The 13,871-nt window shown below is 47.1% G+C and overlaps 1 protein-coding gene across 10 annotated transcripts in view; it reads right to left on the bottom strand.

Annotated features, from left to right (window-relative positions):
* Positions 1-2,568: 2,568 nt before the first annotated feature.
* SYBU (syntabulin) overlaps positions 2,569-13,871 on the bottom strand; it is a 43,202-nt gene continuing 31,899 nt past the window's right edge. For 6 of the 10 annotated variants that reach the window (XM_054815799.1, XM_054815796.1, XM_054815798.1 and 3 more), the window contains 4 exons: positions 9,685-9,787; positions 7,076-7,279; positions 5,964-6,113; positions 2,569-4,675 (listed from right to left, as the gene is read on the bottom strand). In XM_054815799.1, the coding sequence (XP_054671774.1) occupies positions 3,574-4,675; positions 5,964-6,113; positions 7,076-7,279; positions 9,685-9,787 (1,559 nt within the window). In that variant the 3' untranslated portion in view covers positions 2,569-3,573. Of the gene's footprint in view, positions 4,676-5,963; positions 6,114-7,075; positions 7,280-9,684; positions 9,788-10,763; positions 10,915-11,460; positions 11,714-13,871 lie in introns of those variants that run through there. The other 4 variants (XM_054815801.1, XM_054815800.1, XM_054815804.1 and 1 more) reach the window with 3 other exon arrangements.

Raw genomic sequence — 13,871 nt, 5'->3', positions numbered from 1 at the left:
TTCCAGGAGGGTCTGCTCCATAATCTTGCCAGGCACAGAGGTGAGACTGACCGGCCTGTAGTTCCCTGGGTCTTCCTTTTTACCCTTCTTAAAAATGGGGGTTATGTTTCCCCTCTTCCAGTCGGCGGGAACTTCGCCGGACTGCCAGGACTTCTCAAATATGATGGCGAGTGGCCACTTCATCCACCACTTCCCTCAAGACCTGCAGATGCAACCCATCAGGTCCCGTGGACTTGTGCACCTTCAGGTTCCTTAGATATTCTCGAACCTGACCTTCTCCTACAGTGGGCGGTTCTGCATTCTCCCGGTCCCTGCCTTCTGTGACCTGGGCAGTGTGGCTCAAACATTTGCCAGTGAAGGCTGAGGTAAAGAAGTCATTGAGTACCTCAGCCTTCTCCGTATCCTGGGTAACAAGCTTGCCCGTTTCATTCCGGAGGGGACCCACGTTTTCCCTCGTCCTCCTTTTCTCACTAACATACCTATAGAAGCTTTTCTTGTTGTCCTTGACATCCCTGGCCAGACTTATTTCTATCAGGGCTTTGGCTTTCCTAACCTGCTCCCTGGCTGCTCGGACAGTTTCTCTGTGTTCTTCCCAGGCTACCTGCCCTTGCTGCCACCCGCTGTAGGCTTCCTTTTTTTGTTTGACTTTGCCCAGGAGCTCCTTGTTCATCCATGGGGGCCTCTTGGTGGTTTTGCTTGACTTCCCCTTTGTTGGGATGCATCGCTCCTGAGCTTGGAGGAGGTGACCCTTGAATATTAGCCAGCTGTCTTGGGCCCCTCTTCCTTCCAGGGCTTTGTCCCATGGTACTCTACCAAGCAGATCCCTGAAGAGGCCAAAGTCTGCTCTCCTGAAGTCCAGGGTACTGAGCTTGCTGTGTGCCCTCCTCGCTGCCCTGAGGATCCTGAATTCCACCATTTCGTGGTCACTGCAGCCAAGGCTCCCCTTGAGCTTGACGTCCCCTACCAGGCCCTCCTTATTGGTGAGAATAAGGTCCAGCATGGCACCTCTCCTCATGGGCTCCTCTGTTACTTGGAGGAGAAAGTTGTCATCGACACATTCCAGGAACTTCCTGAATTGCTTGCTCTCAGCTGCGTTGTCCCTCCAGCAGATGTCAGGGTGGTTGAAGTTCCCCATAAGGACCAGGGCTTGTGAGCGTGAGGCTGCTCCTATCTGCCTATAGAGGGCTTCATCTGCTCAGTCTCCCTGGTCAGGTGGCCTGTAGCAGACCCCCACTATGATGTCCCCTGCCCCAGCCCTCCCTTTAATCCTGACCCATAGGCTCTCAGTGGGCTCCTCATCTATCCCCAGGTGGAGCTCCATGCACTCCAGCTGGTCACTGACATAGAGGGTGACGCCCCCTCCTCACCTCCCCTGCCTGTCCTTCCTAAAGAGCCTGTACCCTTCCATCCCAATGATGTCTAGGAATGATGAAATTCCATGGTTGTGTAAAATTTACATTAACCATGCCAACTATTAATTTTGGCCCTAGTGTCCATGTCATTAAAAAGCTTTTGAAAGTGACCCTTGAGCTATAGGTACTGCGGCAGTGTCACAAGGCAAGCCGGCTGGCCTGCAGGAACCCCAGGTGGCAGGAGAGCACGGAAGAGGACATTACTGGCAAAGAATGCAAGATGCTCTCGTGGCCATCTTTGTGAACCCTTGGGGATTATGTTACATCACATTGTCTGTTCAATTTCTTTTCCTTAATGTAACACTTAATGAACCCTCCTGAATCTTTGTTGCAAACACAGATGATTCAGAACCGGGGTATCACAGGGATGTGAAAGGTCTCTGAGTCGCCTCTGTAAGCATCGGCGCGTTATCACCCTCTTGTGTTGCAAATGCTCCCACATGCTGGCCAATTATTTCTCCTCCCTTGTGCCCTTCTCCCCAAAAGCTGCAGAGCAATGCGTGGCACTGTCTGGCTTCACTAGACCTTCTGCTCTGGGGTGCACAGCGAAATACTACGCTTGCTTTGCTGGAGGGGAAACAGGAGGGCAGTGAGGTTTAAATGGCCAGAGGTGGTACTGAAAGGTTGGGGTGGAGCCAGGCAAATCCCACTGTTTTATCTGTTGGGTAGTGTGTCCCTGCTCCGATCTATGTACAGATCTCAAGTTTTGGACATAGAGAACTCATGGTTTGATGGTCACAGTTGCATCTCAGTGGGCACACTGAGACTGCACGATTCGGCTGGGTTAAACAAGGTCATCTGGACCTCCGATAAATGCCAGGAGGACTGATATTCTTCTGGGAGCGCAGAAAAGTGAAGTTACAAGTTTCCAGAAGATTGCATTGGGTTAAAGATTACGTCACCTGCATCTGTAAATGCAGCTCGGGTGCGGCAGAGCAGGCAGCGTGCGTGTCTGCAGACAAGCTGGAGCCTTCTTCTCTGGCTGAGTGCTTATGCTCAGAGCTGTACTTAGGTTTTTCTCAGTCTAACTGTTCTTTGGGTCCTGGTGGCTCCTTATGCCCTGACACAGTGCCTCCTCCCACTCAGCCTGTGCCTGACAGCTCAGCTGAGACGGGGTATTTTTTATAGCTTTGCTACAATAAAACACTGATACATGTTTGACATTTCGAACATGCTTTATTGAACTTGTGGTTATAAAGGTAATTTACAATAAAGCAATTAAATAAACAATAAGTTAAAACACAATACATTTATACATAGTATTTCAAAGGGCTCAAAAGACTATCGGGTTCCAATACATTAAGACTTTAAAACAACATTAAGATTCAAAGTGTATCCACGCCTATACTTATCATTGTAATAAGTTTCAAGACTCCCAACAACGTACATTTTTGGTTACAGTCCCCGTATGCGCACAAGACCAGTGAAATGCTCGAGCAATTGTACGATTGAGAAGAGCACTACACGAGACAGGCACGAACGATGTGCTGGAAGCTGCCTGGGGAATAGGGGTTTTACCTCTAAATTGAATTGACACTTCGGACAACAAATGGAAAGTGCTAGCATGCTTTCTGGAGCACGTGTGTGATACACTTATGGGAACAAGCCTCCATGTCACTTAACACTCTAGTTTCCCAAATGTTTTAGGTTAGTGCTGCCTAAAGAAATACCCCACCTTTCCCTGGCCATTTGTTCCCATGTGCATCTCGCGCTGCCCTTGAGCCAGTGCAAAGCTTTTCCACGTTTGCTTGGTGAACCAGCCAGGGAAAGTGACTGAGCTTAATGCTAACTCAGCAAACAAACACGGAAGAGCGCTAGCTGTAATTCTCTTTGATGTCCCTGGTCACGTTCACTGTGCAGATGCACTGGCACCAGAAAGACACCAGCGCACAGGAGGGTCACAGTGCCTGGGTGCAGGAGGACTATTTCTGTAGGCAGCAGTACTGTTAAAAACACCAGTTAAAAACATCTTGTGCAACTACAGTGTTCAGCTTTTTAATTTTGACACAAGAAACATGTTTTTGAACTGATTTATAGTGCAAATCAAATAGTCAAAAGCAAAATGATGGACTCTGCCAGGATATACAGTAACTTTTTATGATCTCTCTCATCCCTCCTTCTCTCTGCCTCAGCCATTTGGTGCCCAGGGACGGAGTGGAATTTAGGTTTTGATATTGAAGGGTGTACGGCGTAAAGAGTGCAGGGCCACCAGGCAGCAACCACGGAGCAATGCTCCAATATTATAAATGGGATCTGTTCCTCCTCTCTGAGTACTGAAAGCCCACATGATAGTTGGTACAACAGGGGCTGCTACAGCCAGAACATCTTTGAGGAGACTGCTGCTCCAGTATCTCCTTTTTATTCCTGTCTGAGAGAAAGTATTGACATACCCAAAGGCTTCATCATCATGAGGTTCTGTAAAATCAAGTTCTTTCATGAAACGGTTTTCATTAACTCCGTGCTCCACCTTCCTGCATGGAGACTCCACAGGAGACAAAAGGATGGCAGAGTTGGGATCACTTGGAGTTAAGTCCACTATGACACCAGAATCACTGAAGCTTCCAAGAGAAAATTCACCCAATTCCTTCAGTGAAGAAGGTGGGCTTAGAGGACAGGCATCTTGAGCTCTGAAGATGTTTTGAATGAGCTGCTCCACATCTAGGCTATATGGCACCACATCAGTCTGGACGGCCTGTTCCACCATCATGTTGCTGCTTTTCTCCTCCTCCTGGGAAGAAGTTAGTTTTTCATCAAGCATCTCTTTATTCACAGCAGAACTGTAGGGAGCTGGATCACTCAACTCGGAGGTTGTGGTGGTCAAATTCTCTTCAGATGAATCAGTCCTATTAGCTGTGTCCTCATTAAGAAGGAGCCCACTATCTGCCACCTCCTCCAGAGCCTGGTCCTCTGTGCTGAGGCTGTCTGGCATCGTGGCACACAACGCTAACGGCTTCCCCTCCGAGTCACACGTGTACTCCACGCACTGCTCATCTCTCATAGAGCTGTTCTGAGCCATCTCCATGCTCTGCAGCAAAGATTCCAGTTTCTTGTTTTGAATGTTTATGTCTATGAAGTATTTCTGAATTTTTTTGTCTTTCTCAGCCAAGCTGTTTTTCATGGTTTCAATAACCTGCTTGAGTTGTTTAATTTCACTTCTTGCTTCCTTTAAGGCCAGTTCTGCCTCCACACGATTACACTCTTCTTCAATCCAGTCTTCCCTCATCCGTCCCAGCTGAGCTTTGAGCTCTTCTATTTCTGTTTCCCTGTAGCAAAATAAAAATGGTGTAACACTTCTGCTGACTGGTCAGTGAAAGACTCAATGGGAGGCTCCACTGCACTGGGACGGCTATGCTGCAGAGATGCTCCAAGAAGGAAGCAAATTCCTCCGTGCATCATTTGCTGCTGCCTCTGAGGGAGCTGGCAGAGGTATAAGCCAGCTGCCAAGACACGCTGGCTGATGGCTAACTGCACTCACCGGCCTCACCGCACAGCCTGCAGCCTTGTGATCTCGGGCATTTTGAGGTGCAGATGGTGACCTCTGGGTTAGGTCCAACCAGTACACCTACAACATCTCACCTACTGCCTCGCCCTGGAGGAAAGGAGAATCAGCTGCCCGAATGTGTTCCCCGTGACGGCCAGCAGCTCGTCACTACAGCCAGAGCCCACGCTGGCTCAGACAGCAGGATGGCTCGGGGCTGTGCGCACCCGGCTTGCTTTGCCCAGCGTGGAGCCAGGGACTTGCAAGGAAGTGGGGAAGGGGGCCCCTACGTGAGATCCAGCCCTCGCAGATGCAGAGGCTGCACTATCCCGAGCTGGACCACAGGGTCCCTGGGATGCTGCCTTGGCGCTTGTCCAAAAATCCAAAACCACAGCACTATACCAGCTACTAGGAAGAAAAATTAACTCTATATCTCAGCTGAAACCATGATGGGGCTCCACTCAAACACCCCTTTGTGCCTGCTTGGGTTATGTGTGCTGGAGAGCCAGCTCTCAGAGTGCGGTTTTAGTAAAAGAGACAACATCTGTTACTGTGTAACGCGCATTGTCACTTCTTTGCTCAGTGTCCATACAAAGGGCTATTGTGAAAAATTCAATATCTAAGTGACAAAACCACAAGTGGATGCTGGTTTGTGTAAGAGCTTTTCTTTCACTGGGGGGGAAGGGGGACATTTGTAGTCATATTTCACTGACTGAGGTAGAACAGGAAACTAAGGCAATACATGCTGGCAGGTAGAAACTGTTTTGTGTATAAAAGGTCTCAATGCTAAATCAGACTGGTAAAAAAAAATCCCTTAAAAATATTCTATTCTGAAAGTTCAAAAAAGGGAAAAGAAACAGCTATATTCAGAACTAAACTGCATGGTACATATTCCCTGAGAGAATGCTATGAAACGTGAAATATCTGAAAACAACTTAATCAGGCTGATCATATTTCAAATTTCTTAATGAAAATTTTATGTGGTCAAGAAATGAGTAAAAACGTTCAGGATTCCCACTCCTAAATGCTCCTGAACAAATCTTTCTAACTCTGATTTCTGAAGTGAAATTTACCTTTCTTTAAGTTTGCTCTCAGATTCCTTCAGCTTTGTTTTCAAATGCCGTACTGTAACTTCTTTCTGCTGCAAAGGAGTCAAATACTGCTCTGGATTTTGTGGCTTAATGCTGTGATTGTCACCACAAGAAATGTATCTCCCTGAGCGCCTGAAAAGAAAAAAAAAACACCAAACCATCAGATAACATCACTCCTAGTTCTTGAGTCCTGGCAAAAATAAAAACACCCCACAGACTGATGCAAAGCTTGACCCATTTGGGACTCCACAGTGTCCGCACAAGTGACTCCCTCTGGCAAATCAAAGTACTTGAGGAAACCACTGATTTGTGGCTACAGTGCCAAATTTACTATTTATTGTACTTGGTCTCAGTGCCATTACATCAAATGAGACATTTAACTTTAAAGTACCTTGCCATCCCATCGCCCAAAACGGGCGGTGTGCCCAAGAGCAGGCAGCTGGGCTGCAGACACGGCCAGGCGAGGTAGGGTAAGGACCGAGATCAGCTCCACACGTGAGTTATGAAGCTGAGCACGCTGAAACCCAGATTCATCCTACCTAGCTTTAGGTGTGTATCTGACATGCTGGGCTGTTGAGTTGCCTGAGGGAGGGGAACAGCAGCAGCATGGTGGCAATTTCTTCTCTGCAATATGCGTCTCATGCTCTGGCCGGTATCTCTTCTTTTTCCTGCGCAGGAAACTGCACAGGGAGGTGCCTAAGGCTGGGCAGGGTGAATTTCCACCCAGGCATACAATTTTTTCTATACTACCCCACCCAACTCTCTCCAAAGTGAAAGGACACTTAGACGAAAGAACCAGTAAATCCCCATGAGACCTGATGGCATGAAACCACATGAAGAAGCCTGCCTCGGAGTGAAAACCGACTACAAAGGGCTTTGACTAAAAGTAACCTTCAATTTTACAGTGCTGAAACAATAAAGCTTTTACACGGGATGGAGCACCCTGTTGACTGTCGAGCCACCAACATGAGGAGTCACACCTACGCTGAGGAGCAAGGCGACCTGCTTGGCAACTCATACAGCTGATCCCACGTTACAGTGCAAAGAAGGTAAGTCAGTGCGCTGAACACCGGGATGCTGGAGTAGAGACTTGCCTCATCACTGGGCTGCTGTCGCTCCCTTTGTATGAGCCTGAGTTGCTGCTGCTGGCTGAAGAAGCCCTGTAACTCTGATGGATGTTAGCAGGACTCAGCTGGTTTTTGCACAGTGTTGACAAAAGGTCCTTTTCATGGGAAGCAGGTGGGCTGGCTCCAGACTTGTAGGATAAGGATCCATTATTCCGACCATAAGGGCCACGACTGGAGGGGAACCAAAATGGTTAAAGCACATTGGATTATCCTTGTCACACACCCATTATGTGTCTTATTTTACACACAAAGTTGTCTAAACACTAAACCAGATAGATAACTGTGAGTGGCCGGGAAGAAAGTCCTGAAGCCATCAGCCACTGCGCGTTCTTTCACGTGGGGCTCTCAGTCTGAATTACGTGATCGGGGAAACCTCGGCCATTTTCACATTTCCCTGTGGACAGCACAGTTCCCAGTGACTCCATCAGATCGTCCACGTTCCCTGAACCTCTGACTCCATTAAGTAACGAGAGGACTGCAGCCTGGATGACTGCCAGAAGAACCACACTTCAGCTTTCCCCGGCCAGCCCTGCGGAGAGATGCCCGTCTGGGGAGGTTTGCTGTAAGACTGCCTTCATGCTCCTCAGCAAGCAGCCCGAGGGATCACAGCGTGCAGTGAAAACAGATTTTGACTGAGCCACTGTTCTGTTCTGCCTCTGGCGTACTGGGTGCCTCAGCTGTCATTGCCAGCTATTCATTTCCTTAGATATAGCTTGAACCCCACGGAGAGCAGACTGAAATGGTATTAAAAAAGACAAAGGAAAGCACAGCCTTTTCTTTCTTCCTTCCAGTTTCCCTCAAACATATCTACCTTTCTTTTCCCACTCTTTATTAAATAAGCTGACTGCCAACTGTGTGTGCCTGAAAGCAATTGGCATCTGCACCGCCCGACAGCTGCCAAAGGGCCGGGGCGCTCTGAGGACAGCTTCTCGGGGTGCGTTCCCTGCTTGCTCGCTTGGTTTGCCCTCCTACACTGCTACGCTGCTTCCTTCATCCTCCCATGGAAGTTGTTCTTCTAAACTATAATGAAAGGGCAGGTTTCAAAAAAATACGGAAAAAGGCAAATCCAGCCAGCAAAAGAGAAGGCTTGAGAATAAAAATTTAAATACCACAGAATTATGAAGCAAAATCTCTTCTTAAAATCGTTTGACTTGGTTTCCTCCCTTCTCTGAAAATGGAACAGTTTATAAGGAACAGATGGTTGAGTGGCTGCTGCAAACCTTCATCGCACTCCTGTGGTTTGGGTGATTTTATAATTATTTTACAATGAAGTGCAGGACTGTGGTTTGTGACAACATTAAAATGTTTCATAGCAAGTTAAGTCAAACTGTTAAAAAAGAACATATTGCAAAGGAGACATCTCTTTCCACTGCGTACAGTACAGCATCAGCTCTGGCGTGAGGCAGAACGTGCACGGACTGTGTGTAACACAGCGATGCATTTGAAGCAGCACTATTACACAGGACTTCTGTCCAATTAAGTAGGTCAGTATGCTCTAATTTAAAGTTATATTTAAATGCACAATAATATATGAAATGATACATAATCTTACTAAAAGTAAGATGATTTTAGGGCTTCATATTATACTTAGTGCTGGCTTTTCCCACAGTCAGTAACTTTGTTAGATTTAATCTACAGAGAGCTTAAGTAATGATTATTTTTCTAACAGTCTCACGATACAGATAGGAAACTGCTCATTAAACATCATTCTGCCGATCTCTGTACAGTGGGGCACGCTGCGACCTTGGAGATGTCTGTGTGACTTAAACATACGGGTATCCCACTGCTGGTCCCAGCCTGCCTGCCAGCTCTTCCACAAAGGGCAGGAAACCAGTCCTGGCGATTTGAACTCTTTCCACCTACTCTAAAAAATGTAACCAGCAGGGATTGCGTGGGCAGAGCACAATGTACACTGCTCCATCCTAACGCCCCCCTATTCACAAACTGTCTGGATTTGCACTTCACACATGATAGCGAGAAATTTTACAGAAATCATTTATGAAAGGTTCATTTAGATAGATGACTATGGTATTTTTTTTATTTGCATATAGTTTCAGTTATATAAAGGTTGGGCAAGGGTGTTTAAGAAAAAAACGTCAAAGGCAATATTGTCTACTTCCTACGAAAAATAAGGGCATGATCTGGAAAAGCACATGCGAAGCTGAAAATTTATTACAGAGAGAAAACAAAGTGATAAGACCAAAAGGTTAACTGGTTAGAAGTACTGCTGTTAACTAACTTACACCCAGTTGTCTCCTCCTCCACTCCAGCCAATGCCTTGTCTGCCTTACCTGATTGTATCTGCCGTACTTGTTATGAATAAACAACAAAAACCTACCAGTCAGCTGATCTGGCATATTGACAATTTTTGGGCTCCACATACAGCATTTTTATTTTTTTTCTTTCTCATATTACAGTTCTCATCAGTGTAAGTGCTGCCTGAGAGCACAGTGTTACTCTAATTGTTTTAAAACTCACAATACTGGTATCGTACGTATTAACTGCAAGACCTTACACAGTAGTCTATCTTTGCACTAGCAACACTTGCAATATTCAGAAAAAATTGCTTTGCTTACTTGCGAGAAAAAGAAGATCTTTTGCTTCCAGCAGCGGACATATGGACTTCAGGAGCTGAAATACTGCCTGTGCTGCTTGAAGAGCTAAAATCAGCTTCACTCCCTGGAAAGGAAAAGGGAAGAGTGAAAACATGATGGAAATTATAACTCAAAGACTGTTTTCAAAATAACAGTGAATCACAAGCATCCTTCCTTTGTCCGTCCTGTGTGAATTTCAGAAGTTGCATGAATTTTCAAACATCCCTGAGGACAAGCTCTGGATCTGTTCCAGATTTTCAACATTTCTTCAGAACTGGCACTTCAACAAGAGCAGAAAAAAACATTTGGACACAAAACCCTCATGCTACAGAAGCCATTTTAGGCCTCAGCTAGGAACATTTGTTGTGACAACCTGTTTGCTTTCTCACAGCCATCAACAGATGAATGAGGCTGCTCACGTGGCTCCTTCGGGAGCTCAGTGATTGGGATTGCAACTGGAGGTTTCTCCGTACGAAAATACCACTTGCTGGGGGGAAAGCTGCTTCTATTTTGGTTTCTGACATTATGTACACTTACATGTATATATGTATAAATGTGTATAGGCTAACAGGGCCTATACATATGTACACATGTATGCAGGTTTTCATGTGGCACAGAAGCATAGCAAGGCAGTTCTAACAGCCTTAAAATAATCCAATAATCACGTGTGGCTCTCAAGTGCTTCTCAGCTACTAAGCCATCTATCTGATTACTGACTTTCTATGCATCATAGCTTTTATTTCTCAAGCTCTGGCACACACAAGGAAAACTGCTCTCATTTTGCTAGGGCTGGTAGTAGCTAGATGTACTAAGAATGTCTTATCATCTAGAAAAAACCCACCCTAAAGGTAGGATTCTTTTCAGTCTGTCACTCAAATGGCAAATGTCCCAAGCCATAGCCAGGTCTCACGCTGCAGAGCCACGATAGTGGCTTTACCGAGGGAATGGAAATAACTTTCCAACATCCTTTAAGCAGCCGGTCACGGGGAGCATCTCTCACCTGAGAAATTCTGGGCACCGTCCCGCGCACAGAGACCCCTGGCCAGTGGCTGCAGACTTACCACAAACCCCATTTTTGCTGTCTTTTCCACGAGGGGGAGATGCAGCTGCAGCTACCATCATCCCCTCCATGCAGATAAACCTTCAGGTGCACAATCTCTCTTAAATCCTCCGCAGAGCTGAGGATGAGACATCCAGCAACCATCCTTGCCATCCAGCAACTCTTAGCAACCGGTGTTAGGATTAGGCGTGTTCGGATTTAACCCAATACTTTCCCAACCTCACCAAGTCCCAGCGTCGGGATCAGCCCCCCTTTCTCTGTGCCTCTGGTTCAGCCCAGCCCAGATATTCCCTAGCCCAATTTCAAGCACTGAAATGCAAAGCCTAGCTCTTGCAAAGGGCAATCCCCCTCTAACCAACTCCATGCCCAGTACAACATCCCCCATAACCAGACCAAGGCGCCACAGCTGTAACCAAAGTGCAAGTTCGCAAGGGGAGGGAGGGAGAGCAGCAAAGGCGCTTTGTTTCACAGAGTATTTGTATCATATCTACAGATGCAGATGTCAGTGACCCTCTCCTTGGGGAAGCAAAATGACTGTGGGACATGATGTCCGAAGCTGCAGCAGAGTTTTCCTGATAAACAAAGCACTCCCATCTACGAGACTAAGATACCAAATACTGTCTCGGTATCACGCTACTCCCAAACCTACTTTTCCAAGCAAGACCCGAACAGGTAAACACATCACACAGATTTCATACCTCCAGTGCTCGGGCCCACAAAACATTCCTGCCCTTGCAAGACGCCAACAGCTTTCCAAAGCCAAGTCCTGGCTGTGGCACAGAGGGCAGGAGCTCTAGCTGAGGCTCATCTCTGGTTAAGCAGACCACATCATAATCAGATCTCGCTATCGAAAGCATTTCAAGGAAGGAAGGTTTAATAATAGCCTCTCCCTGACCCGCCTGGCTGGGAGCGCAGTGCTGGGAAGCGCCGAGCTGGGCACTGCCGATGATAAGCGTCAGCAGAGCCTGAAGACGCAACCGCCTCGAAGGTTGAGCTTTCTGAAAGGCTGAACTGCATCTGGGACCAGGAACTGTGTCTGCAAGGCACAAATTAACCTTTCTGGCCCCAGTTCCGATAACAGCCACACACAAGCTTAACACTGAGCACAGGAGATGACTTATGCTTAAAATTAGCCATGTGGCTATTTATAGGATCTTTCAGAACATTTTATAAATTAAAGGAGTCACTGCTAGTATCTGTTCCAAGTGTGTTAGTTACGCTCAAGCCAGCTCTGCGTGTAGCAGAGCTCAACAGCAATGTTACTAGGAGACTTTAAAAAATATTTTCTCTCATTTGGTAGACATCTCTAAGCAAAATAGCATGGCATTTATCCATGTAATATCAATTGCAACATATTCTCCTGGGTAAATGTGACTTCTGTCTTACAAATGTCTTAAAAAAGAGGTGAAACTCCTTGCCTAGCAGCAATATGGGCAGGAGCCGAACACGGCCTCTAATCTTTCCTAATGCCATTCTCCAGGCTGACAGGTCCCTAAGGACACCTGTTGACTACTTTTGTCGCTGTGACAATGTGATTGCAAAAGCTCACACATGTAAGCCCCAGAACAGCCTGCTGATTCAGTGTCAACCATGAAAGAGATTGGCATTTCTCAAAAACACATTATTTTGTCCTAACTGGCTATAACACTTGTTTTGCCCTGATCTGAGATTTCCCTGCCTAAGACCACTGTCTTCCCCACCCTCTCCTGCAAAAGAAGCTATACGTTGAGCTGCCGGCTTCAGCAGTATCTCATCTGAAATTCATTCACACTTATCCCTCCATGCTGCAGCCGCTCAGCGACACACCACTAACAGCCTGCCGGCAGGCGAGCTGACTCGGAATTACGCTCTGATAGAAAAGCTCATGCTGCACGTACGGCATCCGATGCTAGGAGGCCCGTCGCTCCAGCCTCCCCCCGCCGCGCAGCGGGCTCTGGGCAGGAGCACGCCCACACCACGGGAGTGGAGCTGTGCACTGCAACAGAGCTGCTCTGTGCAATGGGAAGAACAACACAAGGATGGCCAGCAAAGTACTGTAACATTTTCCAGGATCGCTCCCTGCCTGGAATGGGCATCTGAGAAGCAGGACTGAAATCGTGCAGCTTGCAGCGCTGTCCCTGCACTTTACTGCTCGACGGGCAATGGCACCGAGCTAAGAGCATGCTGCAGACAGCATCATGCTTTCTGCTGCCTTCAGCCTCCTTGCTGCCCTGACAGCACTGCGAAGGTCACCCAGCTCCAGCTGACGCGGAGGGCAGGAGAAGGGAGCCTGCAACCCTGTGACTGCGTGCTGCTCCACCCGTGATGAGGAGTGCAGGCAGCGTGGGCAGGCACAACCCAGGCAGAGGCAGAGAGGGCAGCGACCATCTGACGCATGGGCTCATCTGCGCCATGGGTCAGGGACCACAGCTCAGGGAGCTAACGCCGTCCTGCTGCAGCATGGGACTCAACTGGGAAACCTCCTACTAATTACCCAAGGGCAAATTTCCCATCCTGCATGTGATGCAATTACAAATTTCGGGGCGGGATGGAGGAGAGGGAGAAGAAGCTGCTGTGCAAGAGCCAGTACTCCTCCAGCTGGCACTGCTGCGTGTTTATCCCATGCCCGCAGTGCAGCCGTCGCGCCTACATTTTGGGTGTAGAAAAGCCCCACCTTTAACTCTGCTCTCTGCACTGCCTCAGTCATAGTGCAAGGATAATGATGCAGTACAGTGACCACATCACACATTGCATTCACAGCTTTTACAGATAAAACAGATTAGGTGTATTTGGCCTACTGGGACAGTATGCAAACACAGAAATACCCCGTCATGTATGTATGTATGTATATAGAGACAGTATATATATTTGTTACACAGAGTCACACAATAACCCCACATGCACGCCTGGCATATGGCATCCCAATCTGCTATTTCTAGCCATTACAGATGGTTGGATACCTTGCTGTACGGTCTTCTGGCCTCGATATTAAAATTTTGCTTGCACTTTATCATTTAATCTTTTTCCTTCTATAAGAATAAAGCTCAATCTTTCTTGTGTGCATTTTATTGTCTATTTGCTATCTAAATAGTAAGATTAAAATATGGAAAAAAGGAAAAAGTTCAAATAG

The sequence above is a fragment of the Grus americana genome, chromosome 2 (assembly GCF_028858705.1).
Source record: "Grus americana isolate bGruAme1 chromosome 2, bGruAme1.mat, whole genome shotgun sequence".
Classification (NCBI taxonomy): Eukaryota; Metazoa; Chordata; class Aves; order Gruiformes; family Gruidae; genus Grus; species Grus americana.
Note: the sequence above shows the minus strand (reverse complement) of the source record. Positions and strands in the feature narration are given on the sequence as shown.